Below are 26681 nucleotides of genomic sequence, written 5' to 3'. Positions count from 1 at the left end.
AACTTATACTACCCTTATAACTTACTTAAACTAAATATAAATCAAGGTATATGCTAAAGGTGAAGCTGACAGACACAATACACAAAATATAGTTTCAAGAGTGCTAAAACACAAAAACTGCTGACCTTTAAGTGCATAAAGTACACTAAATACTTTTTTATAATAAGATAGCATACCACAAGAGGAATGAAATGAAAGCCAACAATAGAAAGTATAAAACAGAGTCCTTGTGAAATTAGTGACAAAAGTGTCAAGAATCTTGCCCAGATGGAAGATGTTAAAATTTTTAACTCCGTAGCCTGGAGGAGGGACAAGACCAAGAGGCAGACTGTCCAAGGAACAGATAACAAAACAATAGGCAGACAAGCACCAAGAAGATACAACACACTCCTACTTTAAAGTTTTGATACCACGTGTCAAAAGCAACACTTTTAATCACAGTGGCAGATAGTGAAGGTGAGCGTTTACTCAATAAATTAACCTTGGTCGTTCTAGATATATTACTTAACATTAATAACATTATCTAAGAAATTAAAAAAACCTTTAAAGATCTTGTGTTGTTTCAATGAAAAATTTATATAAATACTACCATATGCAAATTGAAGTATATAAAACTACACTGTATATTGAACTTGTAATTCAGAGTTCCTGCTCAATAGGGAATTCCAGGAAAAATGAGATATTTCTTGCTGTAAACCAAACAAGTAGGCAGCTCACTCATTCATGACATTCCCACCTACTGATCACATCAGCTGGTTTCTCAGCAAGTGTTCAGGTGCATGCCAACAAAACAGCCAGTATAGCTCCTGTTAATTTCAATGGAACCAAAACTTTCCAATAGATGTTTCCATTTTATCAAATCAGCTTTTTTCCCCCCTGAAAAATTATTTCGGTAGAAGTTTTTGATGAACCATAATGATAAAGAAAGATAACAAAAGGTATATGATCTGTAAATAGTTGACTGTGCATATTGGGCAGAGAGGATGACAGCACAAGGCAGGAATCATAAGACCAAAGCCAGGATTTGAACAAAACAGTTAAATCACATCTCTCAAGAGAAAAAAAAACAAAAACATTTATTTGATCTAGTATTTTTCTTATAGAGTACTGATTGACACATACATTGCAACTAGCCAAAATAGAAACAGGATAACAACTCAAATACAGGAGAAAAACTGAACTGTCACAATTTGGAAAGCCTGCTGGAAGAATTAAGAAAATTTAAGGCAGTAAAATTCCTCTTAATTTCTTCACCTTATTGATATCACCATCATCTTTGGAGAATGTAGTTTTTTAAATAACCAAATAATTCAAATAAAATTAAATGCCTGGTGGGAGAGGGTAAAAAAAGAGGGAGCCAGACTCTTCTCAGCTGTTATCCAATGAACAGACCAGAGGTAACAGGCACAAATTGGATCACGGGAAATCCAATTTAAATGTAAAAAAAAAAAAAAAGCACCATTTCTTTTTACAGTGAGGATGGTCAAAGACTGGAACAGGTTCCTCAGAGACGTTGTGGAACTGAATATTCTTGGAGATATTCAAAACCCAACTGGATGATGTCTGGAGCAACCTGCTATAGCTGACCCTGCTTTGAGCAGAGAGGTTGGTCACGATGATCTCCAGATGCCCCTTCCAACCTCAACTATTCTTTGTGATTCTGCGAAAACAAATTTTTAATACAGGCACACCTCTGGAGAGGCCCTTCCTTATTTTTCTGTTACAACCAATAACAAAATAATCCATTGGATGATCATGAACAATATACAAGTTGTAAAAGTAAAAATACTTTTCATAAAAAAAAACACCACCACAACTTTGAAAAGTCACTTACTCTGTTTGACTAAACAAATGACAAGAAAATCTTGGGATTTCTGGTAAACAAATATAAAGTTCAGGCTGCTAAGCCAATTGCCAATTTGAGGGAAAAATTCTTTTAGAAGCCCAAAAGAGAATAAAGTCTTTCAATGTGTATTTATCTTTAGAGCTGCAGTGGTGAAGAAAGTCAGGATCTCCATGAAAGCACTAACTTCTGCAAATTAATAAAGGCTCCAAATCTAAAATAAATCCTCCTTTAAGTGAGTAATCATAAGTTAATATGGCGAATTGTGCATTCAAAGTTTCATAAAAACTGAAGTAACCCACAGGGTTTCCACAAAATAGGTAAATGAAGACTTAACTTTAACAGAGGTAAAAAGATAAAAAAATTGCAAAACTGGCCAGTGATTCAGTAAGCTTTACTTCAGCTGCCTCATTTTGCTGACTTCCAAGGCTTCCTGAAAAAACATGCCCCAACAGCACGACCTAGGCTCTCCATAGTGGTTTTAACAAGACTTCAAATTGGAGTATTTTACAGTGAGAAAAAACTGAAATAGAGCAAGGAAGTTACTCAATAAGATCACCAAAAGAACAAGTAAGAGCACCCGCTTGTCTGATAAGTCCCAGTCAACAGACTGTACAGCAGACCAGAGTAACTCTTCTGCACACTTCACATTGAATCCTGAACAAACAGACGGTCAAAATTGTTAGTTCCTTTGACCTTGGAGAGGCTCTCTTTCCTGTATCATATCTCAGTGTTAATACTGATTTTGTATTTCATATAAATGCAACAGTTCAAGACTTTTCTAAAACTTCACATATTTTTGTTCTTTAGACTTTGCAATTTTTCTCTTTTCCTGATAGAGCAATGCTTATCAGCTGCTCTGACTGTACCTGGGAACGCTACACTGTTATGCAAATCCTGCCTGCATTCCAAAAGAATCTTATCTGGAAGTTGCCACAAAAAAAAAAAGTGTAAAGGAAATGCAATAAGGAGGCAATTCATAGCCTATTTCTAATGAAGTGGAAGTAAATTAGTCAGGTTAAAATAACATTTTCATTTTGTAACTGTATCATGGCTACACAGAAAAGTTTATCTCTACATTTTCTGCCTTAATTCTTACATAAATCCAACCTGTTCCTGAAAATTTGGCCAAAGAAACACTACTCACATAACCACACGAAGAACAGTCATTCTTCATTTTCTTGAAACAAGACTATCAATCTGTCTTCCTCCCATAGACTGCACCCATTCGTTAGTATATAAGTTAACTTTATGTAAACTAACAGGACTCAGAAATTCATCAGAACTTTTGTTCTCTATACTTACCTGAAATTTCTATAAGTTTAGTCAAATCTATACATTATTACAAAATTTCTGGATTTTTTTTCCAAGCAAAATATAAGTAAGATTCTAATATAAAGTCATCTGGCAATAACTCATCCATCACAAGCTTGTTTTCTGCATTCAGTACGTGCCATCTGGTTTAGGAGTGTCTAACACCTCCTCTTCCTTTCCCCAGACCATTACCTCCTTTAATATGGTAGCAACATCAAGAACATTCTTCTATGTGTTATATCAAAAGAAAAAAAAAAAATAATCAACATCTCTACCTGATCTCATAATCCTCCCATTAGATCAGGACTGACAGAGTGGAAAACAGTCTTTACTTAACTCTTCCTCCTGCAGTCTGTTTTATTATTCTTAGATTATTGTGGAACTATATCCTCACGGAACAAGGACCTGCTAAGTTACATAAGGACCGTATTTATAACCTAAGCTTCCCAACATATCCAAATTCAAGTTCAAGACAGTACATACTTCAGCAATTTGTATGTCAGAAGGTCAGCCTAATCAAGAGAGCTGTCACTTTATTTTTTCATTACTTCCACAGTTTTCCACACTGTTGCTGGCTATAGTTAAAGATATTAATTCATCAAAGGATTTAACTTTTTTCTTGGACTATAGCAGCATTCAAAATACAGGACACAAAAATAAGGTAGTGTGCTTTTGGAGAAAAAAATTTAAAAACCCACACACTGAACTTTACGTGTTTGAGTGAACATTCCTATATTTAACGGAAAACTAGGCTGAAGAAAAGCATGCAAATAAAGCTATATCAAGAGGAACTCTGAATACGCTTTTATCTAAACTACACGCACAAGGTGTACGACAGCTCATCTTACCTACTTCTCATATACTTCTCAGGTCTGTAAATCAGAATTAGAAAGCCAGTTGTGCATAAGATGTAATTGAAAGTCACCAAATAATAAAACTATGCAACTTGGTGGTACAACCTGCTAATAATCATTAATAGGATAGCTGGAAAATACTTTTACATTCCTACTGATGTTCCAAATTATACTACAATAGCCAAAAAAAAAGCAATTAAAAGAATAAAAATAAACCAAGTGGTGATTTTGTCTCACTGATATTAAAGCAGAAAGAGTTTTTTATTCTTTTTTTGTTTTGTTAATGCTAGCTTTTGATTAGACTAATAAAAAATACCAGAAGAGATATACAGACTCAACATCAATACCAATTAATTTGGAAGAGGAATCAAAACAATTACCCTTTTTTAATAAAGCTTTAAAATTGAAAGTAACATTCATAAAACTCCAATTAGTCAAATTATATTTGACTATGTATAAAGTGGTCTGTATACTGGAAAACATCTTTACAATTACCACTACATCAGCCTGCCTTTTTCCTTCATTCTTATTGCCAGTCTCAAAGGAAACAAATCTCAGTGCCCGGTCATCCTTCCACAGTCTCGGGACCACTAGCAACAGTCTAATTAAGAGGTCAAATTCTGTGATACAACCACAAGCTCACTATCGAGTAAACTCCCAGCAGTGACCATATCTAGGGACATGGACCATATCAGCCACCATGTCTAGGGACATGGTTTAGTGGTGGTTTTGGCAGTGTTAGATTGACGGTTCGACTTAAAGGTCCCTTCCAACCCAGACAATTTTATAGTCCTATATACATACCTTGTATGCAACTCCCTTTCTACTTTATTCCAGGGCGCTAGTATTTTTCAATTTACTGTCTAATTCCCTATCTAGTCACTGTTTAGCAAAGCTATATGTACATACTTTAAAAATCTCACAAGCCATTTCTTCCAGTCTCTTTATAATCCTATTTCTTATATGAATTATTTCAAAGTATGTTGACATTTTTCAGTATCAAGATGCCAGGAACTATATACAATCTTTGACATACAGGAGAACCAACTGTTAACAGAGATGGGTAGCACCTTTCCAATAACCAGTCTGAAGAGGCACTGAAGGTAATACTATCTAACAGTTTAGTTGGTCTAAAAGCAAGAACATTTTTATACCCTCTCCTCTGTAAGTGCATAAAAAGTCGTAGTCACTTGTTATAACTATACATCAGTAGGAGTCTTCTGATCTTTTTTTCTTCAGAATAAAGAAGTACAGTACTTCAATTTTAACTAAAGAAGCTTTCTGAGGGAAATGGGCACAGTAACTTATTTCATTCTCCACAGAGTCAATTATATAGCTTCAATTTACCTTGCACCACAATCAGGCAATACTAGCTCTGTGCTCTCACTCCAGTCTAGCGCTAGGCTTTGAAATCTCAGGAGCTCAAGTCAAAAACTTAATCTAATTTCTTCTCTGTGGATATTTTTTTCTCTCAACTATAAAGGAAACGTTACACAATGACTAGACACCACCCAAAACGCAGCTCAAAGCTGCCATCTCTAGGTATTATGTTCTACTGCTCTACACACTAAATTATTTTCCTGTTTTTTTCCAAGAGACTGAACGTGTAAAAGGAAAAATATCAAAAGTTTATCCTAACAAGTTAATTTAAGAACTTATTGCAAAAGGATGCACTTTTTCTCTTGAAATTTCTTCAACTTACATAACCAGCTCCTTTTGGCCCATCTAATTTTTGACATTTGACATAATCACTAGTAAAAGCAACATATTAGCTAATTATCTGACATGGAGTGGTGCTGTGTTCATTATTAATGAATTCTAATTACTAATTAACATTTGCCTTTGACAACAGCAACAGCTTCTTCACTACACACTTACTTGTAGCTTCCATTAACAAGAGTTACATTTCCTCACTGAGATCCAAAAAGATCTCTGAATTAACACAGGTCTATTGTATTTAATATTTGCTGGTAAAAGTACCTCTTAAAATGGTTATCCTTTAGTCTGCACTATCTCAAGAAAAAAAATCACTGTCAAATAAAAAGGTTAAATGATATTTTAAGCTTTAATTCTGAATTGCTAAATGATACATTACTTGAATGTTTCCCAACTAAAATGTCCACATTCTACAAGAACTGTAATAACCAAAGATACCAGTCAGGAAGATCTGACCTTTCAAAGAAGAGGTAATACATTAGTAATGAATCAGGGAACTGACAACAAGAAAAGCAATTTTTGAATTGATGTTGAAGCATGCACAGACTCTAGTGCATATTACTACTGAAAAACACTTTTACAATATTAAACATGCCATGTACACATTCAACATCTCTGGAAGAGCAGCAGATGCCAGGGAAGGGAGGAAAAAAAGTGAAGAAAAAAAGCACAAAACAAATAATCCACCCACACCTACAATTCTGCTTAACTACAAAAGGAGCACTATATAAAAAGGAAGACTGATCATAAAAAGAAACTAAAAGATACAACTAAAAGGATAAAATCTTTAATGACAATATAAAGACATTTTAAGGACATCTTCTCAGATCACATGCATGCTTCCCATTTAAAAAAAAAACCACACACCAACATTTCCCATTACAAATAACAAAATTAATAAAGTTTAACTTAACAGGAGGATAATGGAGACTGTTAGAAAAAAGTAAACTTCAAAATAAAGGTTAAAAAAACTCCAGATTAAAATGCAGAGATGTATAAAGGAAAGCCATGAAACAGTTCAATGACCTGCCTGTAAATTTATGGATAAAGTACTAATACGTCATTTTTCAAATGCATTAGAAACACAGCCAACTAGATAATTTGTGGTGCCAATAGACAGTCTGAAGGACTATTCTGAGAAGATAAAGCCATAGCAATAAAGTGAAGTTAATTCTCCCCCATGAGTTCATGCTAGACTTTACAGGTATTTCCATAGCAGAAATTAATAACAGAGCGTTATAGTAAAACAAAAAAATCCCAAACTGACAAAACAATCAGCAACGAGTCACCAGGATAAATTCTGAAGGAATTTAAGAACAAAACAGCTGGCCCCTGTCTGTAGTGTGTAACTCCCTCCTTAAAAATGTGTCTGTACCAAAAGACTGAAAAGCAACAGGCAGAAAGGACAGAATTCAGTGTACACATGGCTAAGACAGTCAGATTGAGGAAAAGCCTACCAACTTTTGAAAAGGGTGTTTATATCTTGCAAATCATTGGATTTTCCAGAAGGAATCAAAGGTCTGGTTGACATAGTAACCTGGAATTTCCAGATGATGCCTGGTAGCATTCCTCATGCCTTAAAGAAACTAAGACGGTCTGGGACAAGCAAGTCAGGTAACACAAAGCTAAGTAATTTGATAAAGAAAAGTTTGGGGAAAAAAAATCATCACTTCTTAAATAAATAGAAGTCATTAGTGGTGTCCCACAGAGATCTACAGTTGGGATTTATTTGTTCAACATACTGAAAAACAATCTGGCACAGGGGTGAATGGAAAAATGACAATACGATGTTACTCAAAATAGCTGAAATTATGGTCAAAAGCAAAGAATTGCAGAAGAATCTCCTAATGCTGAATGTGAAACACAAGGGGAAATAAAAGGGTAAGTAAATGTTCACATAGATAAGCATGAAGTGATGCATATGCATAAGAAACAATTTTAAGTCTGTATATAGGGTGATGGGTTTTGAATTGACTAGAATGAGATCTTGAGGTTATAAATGGTAGTTCTGTGAATATACCAGTTCAAAGCCAACAGCAGATTTTCAAAAAGCTAAAATACCATTAAGAATTAATAGGAAAAAAATTAGATCATTAATTCTATGACATCAATCTCTGAAGTACCAATACACTAAAGACTGATTTCCCATTATCTTGGAAGAGATATAACAGAACTGGAAGAGGTAGGGGCAATGACACAATGTTATCTAAGGTATGACATAGCTTTCTTCTAGAAGATTATTAAAAACTCAAGGAATTTTCAGCATGTAAAAGAAATGATAGAGGATACGATGGACTTACAGAGAATCAGTGGTACAGAGAAAATAAATGGAACATAGTATAAGATAAGAGTAGGGATTATCAAAATTAAACTAGCTACTACCAGTTTCCCAAAAGGTGGTGTTTCCTCACAAAATACTACCCTGTGCCTAAGAATTTCAGTGTATCAATGCTAAAATATACACATGGTCTGAAAATTTGGAAAAAATAAAACACATGGATTCATACTCTTTCCACAAAAATACTATCCTATCTTAGAAAATCCAAGTTGTGGACTAGGACAGTATCCTGAAGAGGCTTCTCTATGTTTTTGTCATTTTTTCTTGTATTCTTCCATAGACTTTCACTGTTACCTATTATTCAAGACATGTTCCCAGGCTAGATGAAGACTCTGGTCTGACTTGATACAACCTTTTTTGTTCTTCCCTACTGAAGGTATCTTAACAACTGAAAATTTGTGGTAGAGAAATACAGAGTTTGTACTACAGTTAACAAGTCTGCCACCATCTGTACAAGGCTAAATTTCGTACTGCATTCACTTTTGGTCCTTTATATTTTGGAGACATGACTAACACTAGCCAAAAATTAATGACCTAAGAAAAGGCAGGTTGTTTTTTTTTTTAAATAAAAAAATCATTGCTGTTCCAGTAAAGCAGCATGATACCAGTAGAAGCAAAACTGCCAGTAGTTGATATTTATTTGAACTTACAGTAAAACAATAATGTAGAACAAGCGTTTGTATTTTAATAGTGCTCTGGTTCTGTAGTAAGAGTAATAACACATAAATAAAAATGTGTTTGTTACCGTCACGGTCTTTAGGGCATTAACAGGCCTTAATGGCCCTGACCAGCCTCACCCAGAGGTCAGCCAGGGACCCTAAGTCCCTGACTGCTTGCGATCCTGCCCCCTGGTTGGACCTAGACCTGCCCTGTAGGTAGCTTGTCTCCTGGATGGACCCCTCAAGCATACCTTGTAGCCATCATTCCAGTCCTGTCTCTGGCCTTGTCTCCCTGTGCTCCTGATTCGATCCCTGACTAATCCCTGGACCTGGGTCATTGCCACCAGAGCACCTGGCTCTGCCTGTGGGGCTCAGCCCCTGAGGATGGTGTCTGGTCAGCAAGAGCACTGCTCACGCTGGAGTCGCCCTTGGCTCCCAGTTCGCCTTCCCTTACCGCAATTCCAATTATAGCTCCCCTTTAATGCCAGGTTTAGCTCTGAGGGTTTATGGTCAGCTAGTAAGTGACTAAGATCTATTGCACAATCTTTTTTTCCAAAAATTGTGCAATACATTTAAGGACTGAAGACGACACTAATACAAAATGTTTAGGGACTAGAAATTAAGTTATCCTCAAAAATCTACGTTCATGATGAATCATTTTAAGATCACTAACAACACACACAAAGAAATTCATTAGATAGCATGCTGAAGAGTCCAAACCTGGTATAAAGCAAGAGTGTGTCCGTATCTCTGGAGCGGCCCTTTGGATACAGGTACTACATTCCATATACTGCTTTCCAAATTGTAGCTAGAAAAGAAATAGAAAAGCAAACATTTTCTACCTGCAGAGAAATAGAGGTTTTTCTATGTTCAAACTAACTGATGTTTGGCAGACTTGATCAGTCCCTGTTTATCTGTCGTGGTAATTTGTTAGCAGCAGTATCATGATCACTTTTAACTGTTACAGTGTATTGACTCGTGATAGCATAACTAAATGTTCACCAAGCAAAACAGGAGCAGCTCTTTCAGGGAGCCATCAACAATCTCAGAAAAATGGGACTATAATAAAAATCACCAGACTTCTAAGAAAGTTATGAAACTAGGTTGCCAAGCTCACTATTATTAGCCACATAAACCACCCCACTAAACTGCTTACATCACAATCTTTTGCCCTACTTTGAAGACTTATTGTTGAGCATCCTCTCAGCTACACGGCTGATTCTAATTTCCATTAAATTTTTAATTAACAATTAATCCATTAATGCGTTAATACACAACAAGATGGAAGAGAGGTAAAAAAATAAATGACAGAGGTAGAAAAGAACACCAAAGATGATGGGATTTGTTTTGGATGATTGCAAACGCATGGAAGAAAACAAGATGTACACAAAAATAGGAGAAATAAACATGTTAATAAACATACCCTAACACTTACATTTGCCATGTTTAGGGCCTCTACATATATACAAGTTACCATCCAATTCAGCTAGGTAATATTTACAGCTGCTTCAACTTTGTTTTCAATATGTGGTACACATACATACAAACTGTCATAAATATAAAGAAGTGAAATACGGATGACCAGCCTAACCTTACTGGCATGGCACCAGAAGGCTAAAAGCATGCATTAAATACAAGTCTTCTATAATTATAAGTTAACTTCAGTAATGCAGATAGCATTCTACATGTACTGTCTGAAAAAAACAGCACATGGATTTCTTTCCCTGTTTTATCACTCCAAACACTTTTGTTTTGCAGCAAAGTATAGCAACAGTTTTCACAAAACTGAAGGAATTATGGATTAGTATAACTATAGATTGATGTTGCACATATTTTCACTTTTTTAATCACAGGAAAGTTACAAGCAGAGAATAAGACCATTACTAAGGAATCTAAAAACATATAAACAGTTCTGTTAAACTGCAGGAAAGAGGCTACCTCCCTGGTAAGATCTGTTTTCCCTAAGCCCCAACAGAAAGAATATGACAAAGGAGAAATCACTTACTTCAACACCATTTGGAATGAACTGTAGTTAAAAGTGTATCCGCCAATCACCCACATAAATTTCCCGTGTAGGACTGCTTTATGGGAAGCCCGGCCCACAGAAGGGCTGAATGGCTTTACGTTTGGCAGAATCCAGTAAGACTCCGTGGAAGGGACGTTCAAAGAACAATCTGGACCTGTTTTGTAAACAAATGTGCAATTTGTACAAGCTGTTAGACAGGAACGTTAAAGCCAATAAAGCAGAAACAGGGGAGGCTTAATTACAGATGTCAGGATTGCTCATTCTGATAAAATACAGCATACACTTTTATGTTTAACAGATGCTCAATGAAAAAAATGACAACAACGGATGTCAATCAAATTGAAAACGTTAGACTAGCTCAAATAATAATGATCCATTTCTGCATTCTTCTCAGAAAGCATACGCTATGAGTCACAAATTGAAAGAAAGGCATAATGCATCATATTTTTAGACGCTGTACAGGTCTAAAGTGTGTAGCACAATATACACTGCATGTTACCTCTGGAGAAAAACTATACTGTATTTGAACTAACCAGAGTAATCGTATATCAAAGCAAATAACATTACAGTAAATTAAGTTACAATACACATTATACTATATTAAATCCCAGGAATCAAGATTTGCCTTTTGCCAATGCCATTCTGCATCATCTTTCAAGAGTAAAATACACTATAAAGTGCTTTACAAAAAGAATGATTTGAATATTTAAGTTTTATAGAATTTTGTAGATTATTCTATGAAGCTACCAAACCCCACAACTACATATTATTTTGGAATTTATTTTAGCCAATAATTTTCACTAAATAAGGAAAAGTCAGCAAAATGAGTCAGGTTTAAGTTATAGGACTATTAAAACGATGAACAGCAGAAGTATTTATTTTTCATTTGTTCTGTAATAACCAAAATGTGATCTCTTCATCATTAGTTTATGCTCTAGATGTTGGAAGAACTTTAAAATCTTGTTATGTAAAACCTGAATATATTCAGAAATTTGCTATAAAAAAAAATACCATATATACACTATTTACCTCTTGTCAGTCACTGTACATCATTATTGACTAGCTTTATTTCTAGATGGGGAACAATGAATTTTTAGGACACCAATGTGTTCCACTTCAAGCATTATCAATCATGGAATTGAAATTTTTGTTATCAGTGATGGCCTACAGATGTTGTAGGACAGCTAAATTATTTCTGTAATATGATGCTAATAGTATAAGCAGTGTTCTGTCCTTCTCAGCCTGCCTAACTGGGATAAATCCTTCCCTCAGGCTACGGGACGTTACTAATAACCCCAGCTCTTGAAGCCAGACCGGGCATAACTTTTTTTGAAAACTCAGTGATAACATACTAAAAAACAAAAATGCACATGACATCAAGTTTTTAAAAGGTTCCAGGGAAGATCTGGAAAACTACTGGCCTGCTACGCTTCAGTTTCTACCGGACAAATTAGTAGAAACTGTAAGAATGGACAGAATTAGTCAATAGATAGATTATTGCCATCTACTCTTAAAAATCAGTATGGCTTTCATAAAGAGAAGACCTGTCTTCCAAATCTATTAAAGTTCTTTGAAGAAATCAAGATGCAGCGATCCAATTGAAACATTGACATGGATTTTCACAAGGCTTTTAACAAAATTCCTTACCAAAAACTTTTAAGGAAACTCCACTTTTGCAGCAAAAGCATGAAGGCCTTTGCATGGCTAAATAATTAACTGTAAAATATAGTAAGAAACAGTAAACAGGAGTAAATGGCCACTTCTTAAAGGGAGGGAGTTCACCTGTGGAGTCCCACAAGGATTTCTGCTGGTGCCCAAGGTATTCAACATACACATTAATGATCCTAAAAGAGGACCATCAGTGAAGAAAGTTTGCTGATAAATGCAATTACGGGAAGGCAGGAAGAATAAGATCAGCCTTTGAAGAACCACAGAACCAGTTCTTGCCTCACCATATGACCGGGTGATAAAATTAGACATGAAACTTAACATAGATAAATTTTAAACTAAGGAAGCTACGTTTTAGATAGACTAAAAAGAAGACGGTCTCTTAACTAACCACCACTAGTCAGTAGCAAAGTTTTATCTTCCAATAACTCATGAAAATATCACGTCAACACAGCAATGGTCAAAAAAAATAAACGTTACGAATAGAGAACACTGCTACCCCACTGTATAAATCAGTGTTTTGCCTAACACTTAGAAAACTCTGTGCCCTACTCAAAAAGACGACAGATTAGAGCTGGAGACTGTTTACAGGAGAGTAATAAAGATGTTCAAAGGAATTGGAACTACTGAGTTGACTAGTGCTTTTTCACTTGGAAAAAAAATTTGGAAATAAACGGCTATAAAATAAGTGACAGAGAAGGGTGGATATGAAGAGTCTACAATCTCTCTGAATATAAAAACTGAGATTTATCAAATGCAGCTTAAAGAAGCCAGGTTCAAAACAAACAAGAGGAGGTGGTTCTTCATGCAAAAAGTATCACATCTCCTTGGCAAGGACGCTCTCCTGACAAAGGATGCTCTGGATGCAAAGGTTTACACTGAGTCAAGGAGAGACTGGCCAAGCATTTACAACACAGAGTCGCTGAAGTTTCCTAAGTAAACTAAATAAGTAACTTGCATCAAGTTCAAAATTTTAAAACATATTATCTTTGGTGGAGGGGAAGATTACATTTTTCCAGTGTATATTACCATTTGGGGGGCAAATTGTTACAATTACTTCTTATACACAACAACCAGGCATCTAGTCTGTACCTAACCAGTTTCCAACTTTTCCTACTACTCTACAGAAGAACGATGTCCACTTGTATCCAGATTACCTTCCATTCGTTAATTGATGGAGACACTCAATTCCCATTGTTCATTACACATTGTACCCAGAAAAGATTAATGGTATTTGAATGAGGTCTAATGAGAGCATGAACAATTCAGTATATTATTTCTTAAGCATTAATAATAAATACTGTAATAAAATTGTAACCTCAGCAAGATTCTGATTTGGTAAATCACCAGAGGAAACACTTAATTTGAATCTAAAAGTGCTTAAAAATAAACAATTGATTAAGTATTCTTTGATCAGGGAAGAGCTTAGAATTACGAAAATGGTGCCTCTAGTCTGAAAACGAAAACACCTTTATGTTTTTTATTATAGCTACCATTCTTGCATAGAAATATAGTGGTCAACATTGCCCCCTAGTGGCCAATAGTGAATAAAACACGCAAACTATTACGCCAATTGATTTGAGATTGCCATTTCTTGAGACAGGGAACTGCAAGAATTCATATCGCAAATCTAAAATACATTTAGATGACATTGACTGTATTAAAATGAGGACGATAAAAAAATTGTATAAAAAGTTAACAATACAAAAATCTTAGCAATACTGTTAACCAGATCAGTGATTGAAAAAAAAAAATGTCACAGGTAACTTTCTTACAACCTCAGTGCTTCATTGCTGATCTACACTGAATGACAGGAAAGGTGAGATAGAGGCAAGAAACACCATGTATCCAGGTCTTGTTCTGGCACAGGGGAAGGACACATTCTAAGGAGACACACCTGAACTCAGGAGCTTGAAAGCAGCAGAACCTCCATTCGCTGCATCAAAGAACAGGTTCATGCTCTGTGCATGACACACACACATGCATTGAAATGACATCAGCTGACATTTCCACCAGAAGAGGCAACCCCTGGCCTCCCCTCACTGCTTACTCTCCAGCTCACATCGCTACTGGCACCAGTTTTCACATGGCTGCACAATGAATCGCACAAGGGAATGCATCCAGGTCAAAACTTACTTTTCTTTTAAGCCAGGCTAGCTTTTAATCTGGATGTGTTCCTTTGTACGTATTACCTTGTCCACATACACATGGTTGTGCCAACACAGGTAAGACTGCATGGCCAGGACTGCCCCTATAGTGCAAAACATTCATGGAGTTACTGCAGTATGTATAAATAAGTACAAAAACGGAATAAGAGTTGAAAGAACCCAAAGCAATAGAAAAATACTGACTTCTACTGAAACATCATTTAAAGAGCAAATACTTTTGTGTGGCTATTGCCTTATAAAGGCAAGGCAAATATAGGATTTATAAATATCATTTAAAGATTTTCCTACTTAAATATATATACCATGAAATAGCACCGTTATTTCAGCATAAATACATTTTCTCTTCAGAAACATCACATTCACTAAATAAATGCCTTTTGTGCAATAGAGAGCACTACAGCTGCAGAACAAAGATAATGAGAAATACGTTTTATTGTTTTCTATGCAAATATGATTTTTCTCCATTTATTTAAAATTGGATTTCTTTCTTATCTTCCTAATGTGTCACTCAATCTACTGGGGGAAGGGGGGAAAAAGCTTTAAAAAACAGCAAACAACTTTATAAACCTGAATTGGAAGTCAATTACATTATCCTCAAAGGTAGGAAAAAATTCTATAGGTTTAAAAAAGTGATTTACCCACAGAACACGATAGAAGGAATCTAATTTCTATTTACTGAGGAGTTTCATGAACTGCCAAAGTAACAATCTGTTCCAGTAGTTCAAGTCGTAAGATCAATTTCCACCTAATGAGAAAACATCATCTACTGTCTTCAACCCTAATCTTTTCCTTTGGGACCACAGGAAAAAAACAAAAAGGATTGATGTGTTGAACATAAATGCCACAATCCTGTTTTTCATACAGCTTAATCAAAGCATTTAATAAAGTATTTGTTGTTATTTATTCTTTATGTTTGATATTTGATCATCTGTGTTGAGAATTATTGCTTTAACATAATTTTTCAACCACCACAAATACAAAGCCAATATTACTATTCTCAAGTACTCAATAAAATCTTCATAATCTTCATATGATAATGAATTTCACATTATGAAAAATTTTTGAGAAAAGAATACATCTGAATATATTTTCAATAAAAATTCTATTGAAAGTTTTACTAAGCAGTAAATCACCTTTCTCACAGAAAAGTGATGAGATAGTAACTACATAAAAATACAAAGTTGCTATGTAAATGAAAAGACCAATGTTGCTCAAGAATGGCTCACCAGCATTCTAATAGTGGGTGTATTCATGTATCCCTACACTGCCCCTGCACAGCTCCGCAACATCCATACAGGATGCAATTATTTCTCCCCTCCTGGAAATAGTCTTGCTCCAAATGAGACTTAATGGTAGGCAGAGAGATCCTGGATAGGTCTCCAGCTAAAGCAGCATGGTAGCAAGCTATGCCAGGACTCAGTCTCCTACATGAATGAAATAGTAAGAAATATTAATGCACACAAGCTGAGGCAGTTCTTGAAACACCATCTGGTTGCTACTATTCAGTCCCGTTTCTTTCCTCAGCCAGGGAGAGTGGATCATCCAAGGGCGATCTGGCCTTGAGGAATCTACAGGGTCGGGCTGAGCAGGCAGCCGGATGGGCTGCACTGCCTGCCATGGCTGCGGTGTACTCAGCGGCACCCTTTAACTGTTTGACTTCAGGTCTCAAACTCAAGGTCAGCTAAGTTGGTACAGAAGAATAAGGTCTGATGCACGGCAGTCTTTACCGGAAGGACATTGCATGGAAAGTCTTCCCAGTCTTTTGTGGCTGAGCACAAGTATACTCTTTGGTAGACTCTGCATGAGATTTGTCAAAAAAAACAAAAAAACAAAAAAAAACCAAAAAATCCACCAACCAACCACACCAACTTATTTTGCTTCTTGCTCTCTAAAAGAAACATGGACTTTTCAGATTAGCGGTAACTGACATTACCCATTGGATTAGAGATTTTGAGGCTCCATGCTAATGCCAGCAGGGTATCAAGCTCTAATATCTACGCTAACAACTTTTAGAAAATTTCAAAGCTCTAGCAGTCAAAACCCTGCTTCCAGTTTTCAAACTAGATGTATTGATAGCCAGTTTACCCCATTTTTTCTTCTACCAGTGTTGATATCACTGGACTTAAAGAACTGGTCCATCTATTCACCCCACAAATATTTATAGACAGCAATGCTATTCCCTCCAGCTTTGACTTTACCAGTTTAAACAAACCATACTCTGTTATTATCTTCCATAGCCCTGACCACCCTTAATGATTCTCCCTCTAAGCCTGTTTCAATTTGTATTCGTAAAAGTGTACTAGTAAAAATGAAATATAATACTAATGTTTTCGTATATTTAGCTGTAGATCCTACTAGTGCACTTGACACTTTACAGCCTATAGTTCATAGAGTATATAAAATCAAGAATATGAACTTGTTCATATTCTGAAATAGACAAGCAGGTTTTCTCCCATGGCACCTTCCACACTTCAGTTCAAGATTACAAAACAAATTCTTAATACTTGTCAATTCATACATTTAGGGACTACAATTTACACTGAAGGAGTTACATCCCACACACTACTCTAACCCTTTTTTGCAGGATATTCCAGTCCTCCTCCATATTTAAAGTAACTCCCACCTTTGTATTACCAGATTTCATTAGCAGTCTTATGAGTAGATTATAAAAATTATGTAACAAGATCAGTCCCAAGATCAGCCTTTAAGTAGTACTGGTATCTCTCCATCCTAAGTTACTTGTTCAGCACACCCACTCACTTCTCACAATTAACAAGCCGTGTTCCTCTTACTGTTCCCTTACGCATTCCCCGACTTCTTCAGTTCCAATGATTTCCTATGATCAAATACTGAGGTTCAGGTAAAATACACTGCATTTTCTTGCCACTTTTCTTACAAATTATTTTAGTATAAACTACATTGATAAATCCGCGTTTCAACTGCTTCACTATTCAATCACAACTTATGTTTACCTATTTCTTTCCTCAAGTTACCGTCTGGAACTTTACACGCAGCTGAAATCAAGCTAATAAGTTGAGCTGCCTGAATCACTTTCTTCCTATTCTTAAATAAAGGTGCTGCAGATAACAAGCTAAATTTAGTGTCTTCCCTTATAAGGGAGATCAGCGCTATCTATCCCCTTCTTGTGTTCAGCACATAGTATTGCATTTGTTCATTAGTTTAATCAAGTGCTTTTATCTTCTACCTTGCTACATTTATGTGCACGCATTTTAAACAAATATTTAGAAGTCATAGATTTATCTCAAATGGATTACATTTTCATTAAAGCTCACAAATAGTACGGAACTCCCTTCCTAAATCTCAGCCTAATTGCACATACAGAGCATAATCAACCACTTCAATGCAGCCAACCATTTATTGAAATGAATCCAATAAATTCTACTAAACCTGCTTTCACTAATTGTTAGATGACACCAAAAAGTTAAATAAAGAACCAATTTCAGTTTTAAGTAACTGTGACATTCTTTCTTTTGCAATAAGGATACTTAATTTTCTCACATAGAATTTTCAGGCACTAGATTTCTAATTATGATAGCTATATTTTGTTTACAAAGTGCACATCATTCAAGGATGCTTGACAAATTATTAAATTCAATTTGATGATAAAACTGAAGAATGTTTCCAGTATATATGCAATATCCATTCATGTTTAGACAATTCCCTCCTATGAATTCTGTATATGCAAAATTTCCTTAAAGTACTCTCATTTCTATGATACACATAATGAAATTTGCAAATACAGAGTGCAGAAACTGGATTTTAACCTAAAATTGGGGAAGGAAAGGATTCCTTGGGTGTGTGTTTTTATGTGCATACATAGTATTAATACAAAAATATTTAACAGCATATCTCCCAGACTGTAAAACTGCAGTTTCTTCTGATTGAATTGATTCTTGGCCAGAAGAAAAACTGAAAAGTAAAATCTAGACAAAGCATTTCCAAAGATAGTCCACTTAACCCTTTTAAAAACGTGGAACGGTTTGCAATCCTTCAAATCATCCTGAATTTTCAAACTCATTACAGAAATAAACTGTTTTAAAGTCTTCTCTGTTCATTTACAGCTTGAGACAATCCAAGACACAGTCTTCCTTGGATTAAAGAGAAGTTTCTGGCTGTAAACATCTTTCTATAAATTATCTTTTCTATTTCTTAAACAGGTGAAATAGTGCAAGAGCCACCACTTTTGTCTCATCCAAGTCCCCATTTCTTTCTTAGCCATGCCTAGCAAAGGAAAAGAGCAAGTTGGTAGTTTTAAGACATCTTTTTTCTGCCCAACCTACATCCACAGCCTGTATTAGCAGGCATTGACACATTCTGCTTCAGAAAGTTGTGACAGATTAGCCAGTAATGGGACAGTGTAATATGATTTTTCAGTTCTGGGCTCCACAGTTCAAGAAAGAAAAGGAACTACTGGAGAGAGTCCAGCAGAGGGCTACAAACATGATCAGAGGACTGGAGCATCTCTCTTATAAGGAAAGGCTGAGACCTGAGTCTGTTTAGTCTGAAGAAAAGAAGACTGAGAGAGGATCTCATCAATGCTAATCAATATCTAAAGAGCGGGTGTCAAGAGGATGCCAGACTCTTTTCAGTGGTGCCCAGTGACAGGACAAGGGGCAACGGGCACAAACTGGAACACAGGAAATTCCATCTCAACATGAGGAAAAACTTCTTTACTTTGAGGGTGGCAGAGCACTGGAACAGGCTGCCCAGCGAGGTGGTGGAGTCTCCTGCTCTGGAGATACTCAAAACCCACCTGAACGTGTTACTGTCCAACCTGCTCTAGGTGGACCGGCTTTGGCAGGGGAGGTCAGACTAGATCATCTCTGAAGGTCCCTTCCAATCCCTACCATTCAGTGATTTAGTAGTCATAAAAGGAAGCACAATTCAGGAAAAAACATGGCCTCCTTTATGTTGCCTGAATATTTTAAATTAACCAGATTTCAAGGAAATATTAATTTTTCTTCCCGTACATATTTCTGAGGCCAACCACCTCTTGTACAATAAAAAAAAAACACTTTTTGTTAAAAATACAAAAAAAAAAAATTATTTTCTTTCTAAGCCTAAAAGCTTTCATTGTCATGGCATCATTCTGTTTTTGTAAAACTAGCGGCTAACTGAAAATATCTACAATATCTTTCTTCTACAAAATATATTGTATATAATAATGAGAGGACCCTACCTTTTACTCAAAACAATTATTCTATCAAAAGAATACTGTGTTCTCTTTTCTCAGAGTACTTGTTTTAAATGTCAATTTTCTTCAGCTGCTCTTTCAAAAGCACCCACAAGATGTCACCATTGTAAAAAAAGAGACTCTGTGTGTCATAAAATATGAAATACTCTTTTTATTTTCTGAATCATGGATTTTTCTATTGTACATTTCAATTAACACATTCCAGCGATTATCTTTTTTTCATATAGGGACTAAGCATATTAAAAAAAAAAAAAGGAGGGGGGACAGGGGGAGGGGGGCAGGGCAGGATGGGGGACGACCCAACAAAACATAAAATTCTATTTAAAAAAAAATAAAAATCAAGACCCTACTTTAACCAGTCATTTTGAATTACCAAACACCAGAAAAACCTGACAGACAACAAGAGTAGTGAGAGAAATAGAAACATTTATGGTTCCCACATTACAATTAACCATCATAGAAGATACTGTCAAGTTTAGAAACCATTTAGATATTAATAGAATAGAAGCAAGGAGTCATCCAGACAGCTTAAGGAAAGTTTGGTATTACCTTATATTTAATAAGGAAAAACAATTTTTTATCCAAGCTAGCTCATTTAACACAGAATCAAAAAAAAAAAAAAAAATTGAAAAACTATGCAGGTTTGGTGAAAACACAAGTAACAGTTAAGCAGATTACCTTTGTACAGTCGTACTCACTGTAGGAAAGAATAGGAATCTAGTATGCACAGAAATGCTAGATGAAAAGAAGGTACTAACAGTGAAAGTTAGAATTTTAATTTCTTTCACGCTTAAAATTTCTGTTGAAGATTGTTATAGCACTGTAAATGAAGGTGTAGCCTAAAAAGCTGTTCCAAAGATTCGGGCAGTTTCCCAATTTTGTACACAGCAATCTGAAAATGCTTTGAATCAATGCAGAAATATAAGGGCGGTAAGGTTCTTGCTGCAAGCTCACAACTCCCTTACAGAGATTACGCTTTCAGGGTCTTTTTTTATGCACTGCAGTCATGAAAGGTTCTGGAGGACTCAGTAAGAAGTCTACACTGTTTCCATTCAATGACCATATTGCTAACTCACTTCCTTTCTGCAGGTGCACCGACTGCCTTTTAATGAAAAACTTCATTAATTATTAAGAGAAAAGTATTAAATCTCATGGTGTCTAACAGGTGTGACAGCTAATAGAAGTAAAAAAAGTCATTTCCTTTGACATGCAAAAAAAAAACAGCAATAAAAGAAAAGTAGGGACAGGAAGTAATAGAAAGAAGGCATATCAGTTAAATAATCTGGAAGTATTTTAATATTTATTTTAAAAGAAGAATGGTAATTTCCATGCGTAGCAAGCTAATGCAATTGAGACTTCTAACAGGAGTGATAAAGGATAAAAAGAAGAAAATCACAAAGCTCTACCATAACTATAGGAAGCAAGTTAAACATTTAGGATCCTAAATAATTAACCTTTAATAAGAAAAAATTTATGGTACTGGGAGTAAAACTATAGCACATGCTTGCAGTATATCCATAAGTGCACAGTACATGTTCACATACACACACTCTTGAAACATCGTAAAAAACCAGCTTACCTTCCTTTTCCACTGCTATACAAATAATACACCACTAAAAAACAGACAGTGAATACTTACTTCATGAAGCACTAAAAATATAGAATCATAGAATTGCTAAGGTTGGAAGGGACCTTTAAGATCATCAAGTCCAACCATCAACCTACCCTGACAAAACCACCTCTAAACCATGTCATTAAGTACCACATCTACCTTTTTTTTTTATTATTTTTTAAATACCTCCAGGGATGGCAAATCCACCACCTCCCTGGGCAGCCTGTTCCAATGTTTAATAACTCTTTAAGTGAAAAAATGTTTCCTAATACCCAATCTAAACCTCCCCTGACATAACTTGAATCCATTTCCTCTCGTCCTATCACTTGTCACCAGGGAGAAGAGCTCAGCCCCCACCTCTCTGCAACCTCCTTTCAGGTAGTTGTAGAGGGTGTAAGGTCTCCCCTCAGACTCATCCTCTCCAGGCTAAACAACCCCAGTTCCCTCAGTCATTCCTCATAAGGCTTGTCCTCTAGACCCCTCACCAGCTTTGTAGCCCTTCTCTGGACACGCCCCAACACCTCAATGTCCTTCTTGTAGTGAGGGGCCCAAAACTGAACACAGCACTCGAGGTGGGGCCTCACCAGTGCCGAGTACAGGGCGATGATCACTTCCCTAGTCCTGCTCACCACACTATTCCTGATACAGGCTAGGATGCCGTTATGGGGTTGTAGTGACCCACGTGCAGGTCCCAGCACTTGGCCTTGTTGAACCTCATACCATTGGCTTGGCCCATCAGTCCAGCCTGTCCAGATCCCTCTGCAGAGCCTTCCTACTCTCAAGCAGATCAACACACCCGCCTAGCTTAGTGTCATCTGCGACCTTACTGAGGGTGCATTTGATCCCCTCATCCAGATCATTAAAGATAGTTAAGAGAACTGGCCCCAGCACCGAGCCCTGTAGGACACCACTTGTGACTGGACACCGACTGGATTTAACTCCATTTACCACCACTCTCTGGGCACGGCCATCCAGCCAGCTTTTTACCCAGCGAAGAGTATACCAGACCAGGCCACAAGCAGCCAGTTTCTCTAGGAGAATGCTGTGGGAAACGGTGTCAAAAGCCTTGCAGAAATCCAGGTAGATAACATCCACAGCTTTTCCCTCATCCACTAAGTGGGTCACCTTATCATAGAAGGAGATCAGGTTGGTCAGGCATGACCTGCCTTTCATAAACCCATGCTGACTGGGCCCGATCACCCTGTTCTCCTGCATGTGCCATGTAACAGCACTGAGGATGATCTGTTCCATGAACATATGACATGGTGATATGACATTAAGAAAGGGGGAAAGAAAATCAAATCTATTCAGACATTAAAAAAATTAATAGAATAGGAAATTAGGCTACGGAGGAACTTAGGCTTCAGAAGTGCTCACAACTCTTGCATAAATACTGCCATTATTTTTTCAAATTAATGATCCAAAAAGAAGGGTGCCTACGACAAGAAAGTTTAGGTCACATATTTCCACAGTATCTTCAGACAGAATATATCAAAGCTGTCAGTCTTTTATGGTATTAAAGTACATACATCTAGGTCCACAGGAAAATTTACTCCAGAAATGTTTTCATTTATGCTTATTTTTTAAAGATGCTAATTTGCATACTAGATAGGATGCATTAAAAGCAGTTCTTTTTTAAAGATTAACTTGATTCCAAATAATAAAACCTTACCTTGCCAGCTGTCATTGCAAACACACAGCTTCTCGCCTGTCAAATCACAGTACCCGTGATCCGGACTGCCACAGTTGGCTTTACAGTACGGAATATCACAGGCTTCTCCTTTCCAATACTTGTCACACTCACAGTATACCCGGCTTGGTACAGACATGCTGGTTGTGCACTTCCCATGTTCTGAGCAGTTGTTAGGACAAGAATTAATTCTGAAAAAAAATATGTAAACCAAGGAAAATTACAAGCCAAGAGTTGACGACAGTGGTTTTATCTGACAGTATTGCAACAGTATTTGTTAGACAAAGTACTTTTTTTCCTGAAAAATTTCTATGTACTGATAAAAACCAAATTTAATGATAATTTTACGGGCAAGTGAGCTGAAAAGGTGTTCATCCAGGCTTATGTACGAAGTCTGTGATGCACTCAAGTATTGACATTAAGCAGAAGGATAGGCCCCACCTGGACAAATCACCATCTATTTTTCCCTGTGTTCCAGTAGCAGCACTCTAATCAGTCCCTTTCAAATGCTTATTATTTCTATCCGCACTGGAAGTGACTGTGAGCAGTATCCCTTAAAAACTCTCCACCGCAGGCACACAGTTAAAGGGTTTTCCTGAGTGGCTTTGATCTGTGCTATAAAACAGTATGTCTAACACATGAGGGGAGTAAAATTGGAAAAACCAAGTGAGGAAAAATATAAGATGGCTAATACCTGGAAGTTACTTACAGGTAGCATTTCATGCTTTGAATCCTTTAATAATAGAGCCACCTTAACCTTGCTTCCTTAACTCCACAGTCAGAGATGAAAAATGAGGAAAGACTAGGCTGAAAGTCCTAGTTATGGGAGTTAGCATGCCTGCGATACACCCTACCAAACACTGAGATCACAGGCAACTGGCCTGCAAAATTATGCAAACTGGTTCCAGAAATACAGGCAATTCCTTGGAGATGAGGAGGGATGGAGAACATTGAAGAATGTGGGTCCAGAGCTTCCATGAACAGAGTCTCAGGCAGTATGAGCCTGATGGAAGTCCAAAAAGGATTTGAAATGTTTTTCATGACTCGTAGAAAAGGGTTGGGTTGAAACTCAGAATAAACTGTTACTACAAACCCTTGATGATATCATAGACTGCTCCCTGTAGATGCGAGAGCTGGATACCGCTCATAGCCTTCCTTGCTCTTACCAAAGAAGAACTAACCGAAAAAGTGAAGAATTGTTCACGGCTGGCCTTTGGCCAAATGTAGTTGTGGCAGGACAGTCAGGAGATGTGTTTTCATTTTCTAAAGACTCACCCCTCAAAAGGACCGATTCTGTTACAGTACCAAAAAAGAAAATTTTATGTCTGAACTGCAAATGTCCGGGGGTTTTGCCAAGTAACAGATGTGGCATTAAAACCACTGATGGCATCAACTGCTGTATACCACAGCTGTGAGGAAACTCTTCCCCTGACTTCACAGGGAGAATGTTCTTCAGAATGGTGAACATTTAAGTCTTTCCAGCAATAGAGATACCAGTTTAAGAGTAGACATATTCCCACTCCAACAGGTTTGTTAAGGATTCAAACAGAATGAGAAAAACTGGGTCAACAGAGTTGGAAGCAGCTTGCCTGACTCCGAGGAACACAAAATCTACTCAGAGTTCTGGGGTAACTATTGCTGTTTGCAACTGGCATGGGATTTCAGTCACAGCTTCTCTCTTTCCCAAAATAAAGGAATACAAGTGGTCCATCAAGATGAAGTCAAAGACGAAGTCAAAAACTGCTTTGGGATTACCGAGGAAGAAAGAGGGTAACAGAAGCAGAGTGCAACAGATTAGTGACAGAAAATACGTTAATGCAGCCATAAAAAGTAATCTTAGGTGGTATTTTTATCATAAAAAGAGTTACTGTTGGTTCATTGAAAAAAAAAAAAACCAAACTTATTTGAAAAGTATCCTTTGCAATAGAAGAAAGAGAAGAACAGAGTACATAAAAATTTGTGAGTCATATGTAATGGAATTAAGAACTGGCAGGTTTTTTTCATTTATTTTAAATCTTCCAAAAAATTAGGTAATGATATGTAGCATAGACCACATTGCCAAGTCATGAAAGGACACATACACTCATTTCTTAAGAATGCCACTTCATATTGCCATTTGCTCCCAAGGCAAACAAAAAAGTGCAATAAAAGCTTCAGAGATAACTGCAAAATGTATCTAATTACAGCAGCGAGGTCTGCCAGGTGATTGCATTTTACTGATGTCAACTAACAAAAACTAAAACCACCCAGTCTTCTAGACTGCCATTTCTAATACAACATATTTAGTGAGGTTTCCCAAACTCTGTATAGCTATTTATTATGTGGTAAGAGTTAGACAAACCACTGCAAATTACAGAAACAATCTTTCCATAGACAATTTAACAAAGACCTCTGCCAGGAGTAAAGCTATGGTCAGAGCCACAAATAGTAAATTTAAATTAATAAAGAATATGACAAAAATATTACACGTTTCCACATTTGAAGTGCAATACTGGCCACCACATCCCCAAAATTGATATTGTAGAATCTGAAGGAATTGAAAGAAAGGAACAAGAATATCTTCAATCATGGGAAGATTATCACATGGAGAAACAGGTCCAACAGGACGAAGCAATCCTCTCAAACTAAAGCACATAGTACAAAGAGACGTCACATTACATGTTGCAAGCATGTCACAAATGAGATGGAAGTTGCAATCAACAGGTGGTGCATATAAGAAAAAGGCTCAGGTCCATTGGATGCATCTTAGAGCTGCTGACACAGAAAAGCAGACTGAAGGAATGCAAGCATAGTTATATCAGATTAGACTTTGCCATCAGAGGAACTGAAAGATGGACAGTGCAGATAAGAACTATGAAGGCAGACTGAGGTAGACAATAGGGGGCAAAAGTACCTGAGAAGTAGAGAAGAACTGGAGTAAAACTCTTGTGGCAGCACAAAACTAAAAGTAGGACTGTGGTGAAGGTGTCAAAAGCCCTAAAACTACATTCAGCAAGGAGGAAAAAAAATAATAATAATCAAGCAACAGATGATGCTAGTTCAAGAGAAGGAAATTGACATGACAGCAGATATAGCCTCCCTTCTATTCCATATGACAACTACATGTGTTAGATAAATAACGGAAGGGATACATTCTAGTTCCATATGGCATAGGAAAAATAAACTCTGGGAACCGCCATGTGGCTTCACTCTGAACAATATACTTTATCTCTTTTTCTTCTTTTATTTTTTTTTTTTTAAATTAGTACCTTAATGACAAGTCATTAGAACCCCAGCTCCCTGGTTTTAGAAACATACCACAAAGTATAACAGTATTAATAAAATCAACAGATAAACACTTCTCCTGGGTTTGTCATTCTCCTGAAAGAAATGATAGGGTAATTAATGAAGTAATTACTTATTAAAAAATACTTACGAGTAAAAAATGTTAAATCCAGTTAGGTTATAAGCGGCATCACTAAAAAAGTGTAGCAATGCATAGCCAGATGTAGTAACTACCTCAGGAACAGTTTCATTTCCACGTACTTCAGGGACTATTAGACCACTGGAAGAGAAAGTAAGAGTAATTTTTTTAATCA

General features: G+C 36.5%; 1 protein-coding gene across 1 annotated transcript in view; it reads right to left on the bottom strand.

Annotated features, from left to right (window-relative positions):
• The window catches only part of ATRNL1 (attractin-like 1), a 580396-nt gene that overhangs the window by 449982 nt on the left and 103733 nt on the right, over positions 1-26681 (bottom strand). The window contains exons 6-9 of the mRNA XM_009881641.1: positions 26519-26647; positions 23086-23294; positions 10730-10904; positions 9445-9532 (exon numbers count right to left, since the gene is read on the bottom strand). Coding sequence (XP_009879943.1) covers positions 9445-9532; positions 10730-10904; positions 23086-23294; positions 26519-26647 — 601 coding nt within the window. The remainder of the gene's footprint in view (positions 1-9444; positions 9533-10729; positions 10905-23085; positions 23295-26518; positions 26648-26681) is intronic.

This window comes from Charadrius vociferus, unplaced genomic scaffold, assembly GCF_000708025.1.
Source record: "Charadrius vociferus isolate BGI_N301 unplaced genomic scaffold, ASM70802v2 scaffold282, whole genome shotgun sequence".
NCBI lineage: Eukaryota > Metazoa > Chordata > Aves > Charadriiformes > Charadriidae > Charadrius > Charadrius vociferus.
Note: the sequence above shows the minus strand (reverse complement) of the source record. Positions and strands in the feature narration are given on the sequence as shown.